General features: G+C 45.5%; 2 protein-coding genes across 3 annotated transcripts in view; one reads left to right on the top strand and one right to left on the bottom strand.

The window, feature by feature from the left end:
- zcchc4 (zinc finger, CCHC domain containing 4) overlaps positions 1-1,487 on the top strand; it is a gene marked incomplete at its 5' end in the record, with an annotated part of 20,503 nt that overhangs the window by 7,574 nt on the left and 11,442 nt on the right.
- Positions 1-1,487, bottom strand: part of si:dkey-219e21.4 (E3 ubiquitin-protein ligase TRIM62) — a gene marked incomplete at its 3' end in the record, with an annotated part of 6,946 nt that overhangs the window by 1,729 nt on the left and 3,730 nt on the right. For both annotated transcript variants that reach the window (XM_032510984.1, XM_032510985.1), the window contains 3 exon segments: positions 632-762; positions 847-872; positions 958-1,197. In XM_032510984.1, the coding sequence (XP_032366875.1) occupies positions 632-762; positions 847-872; positions 958-1,197 (397 nt within the window).

The following is a 1,487-nucleotide window of genomic DNA, read 5'->3' as shown; positions in this document are numbered from 1 at the left end:
GCTGTAAATGCACCAGAATTAGCCAAAAAGGCAATTTTTCATTCATTGTCCCTGGACAGATTGTCATTGGACAATAAAAAAAAAATATATAACGTATTTTTTTCATTATGACCAATGTTTGTTTTACTTTATAAGATGCTGTGTGGTTTAGCCCCCCCCCTCCCAACTATTAATTCTTAATTAAAACACCTCATGGTGACATAAAACGACCTTATCTCCTGAGAGATTCAAACTGTCTGGATTTGAACTCTACACCGTTGTTTCACATGAAGTCACAGCGGGGATGTTATTGATGAAATGGCAAACGGAAACTCAAAGTCGATAGTGTCCAGTTGTAGGCCACGGCGGCAAGCTGCGGTTGTTATTGTTCCGGGGCGTTGCATCGTGGGATACAGTAGGCGAGATGCACTGGTCTAAGGCATACTGGAGATTTCCTCCAAATCATGACGACACACGGGTATTTTTTTTTGGCATACTGGAGATTTTGTGCTTCATTTTTGCCAAATCAGCAATGCTAGCATAGTATGCTTTTCGATAATAGCGATTGTTTTACATTCTCGTTATTTATCTGCTTCCCTGAATGAGATGGTTCATAACAGTTTAATATAAAGGATAAAGATTGCCTTAGTACCTAACAGGAGAGTCTTCCTCTGCAGCTGAGCCTTCAGGTGTCTGGTGACGGAGGACAACGTTTTTAGGAGCCTTTGAAATCTCTCCTCATTCAGCCGGATTTCCTTCTCCGAGGCATCGGGCTTCTTAGCGCTGCAAGAGGGATCACAGAGACAGATAATGAGACGGGTCTGATGTCCAGCGGGACCGGAAGAATCTAATGGTGCAACGTTTTACCTCAGGTGTTCAGACGGACCCTTGACCTGAGACAAACCGAAGTACAGATTAAAACGGCAGGAAAACAGTTGAATTATTTCCTGTAGACCGTGTCAGTGTACATGTGCAGACCTTGGCGTCTTCCTGCGCCCCGGCGGCGCTGTGGGCCAGCGCTCTCTGGAGGCTGGCGATGCCCTGGGTCACCTGGTCCTGGTGCTGCTTCCACTTCTTCACCACCTGGTCCAGTCTTGTCCGGGTCTGTCTCAGGTCCAGGTCCAGGGAGTCCTGCACGGCCTTCTCGTCCTGCTTCAGGACGCAGCGCATGTTGTCGAAGTGCTCTCGCACCTGCTGCTTCATGGCCTCGGTGCTCCTCTTCAGGGAGGGACATGGACACGGGGTTTATACGTGTCCTCAACCAGTCTTCCTGCTGGGTGGTCTCATGTGTGTGTGTGTGTGTGTGTGTGTGTGTATTTGGCAGAATATTGATATTATATTTACATCAATACATGAGGCTGGATATTGTCCTAATTTGTATTTAATCAATCTAATTTCTAAGTTGGACTTTTGTATTGTATTTAATTATTTTATTGTAATATGACATAAGTGTTAAGACATTTTTTGGGGCATTTCTGGACAGAAGGGACAGTTGTAGACGTGACGGG

This window comes from Etheostoma spectabile, unplaced genomic scaffold, assembly GCF_008692095.1.
Source record: "Etheostoma spectabile isolate EspeVRDwgs_2016 unplaced genomic scaffold, UIUC_Espe_1.0 scaffold302, whole genome shotgun sequence".
Classification (NCBI taxonomy): Eukaryota; Metazoa; Chordata; class Actinopteri; order Perciformes; family Percidae; genus Etheostoma; species Etheostoma spectabile.
This window is presented reverse-complemented; position numbering and strand designations above follow the sequence as displayed.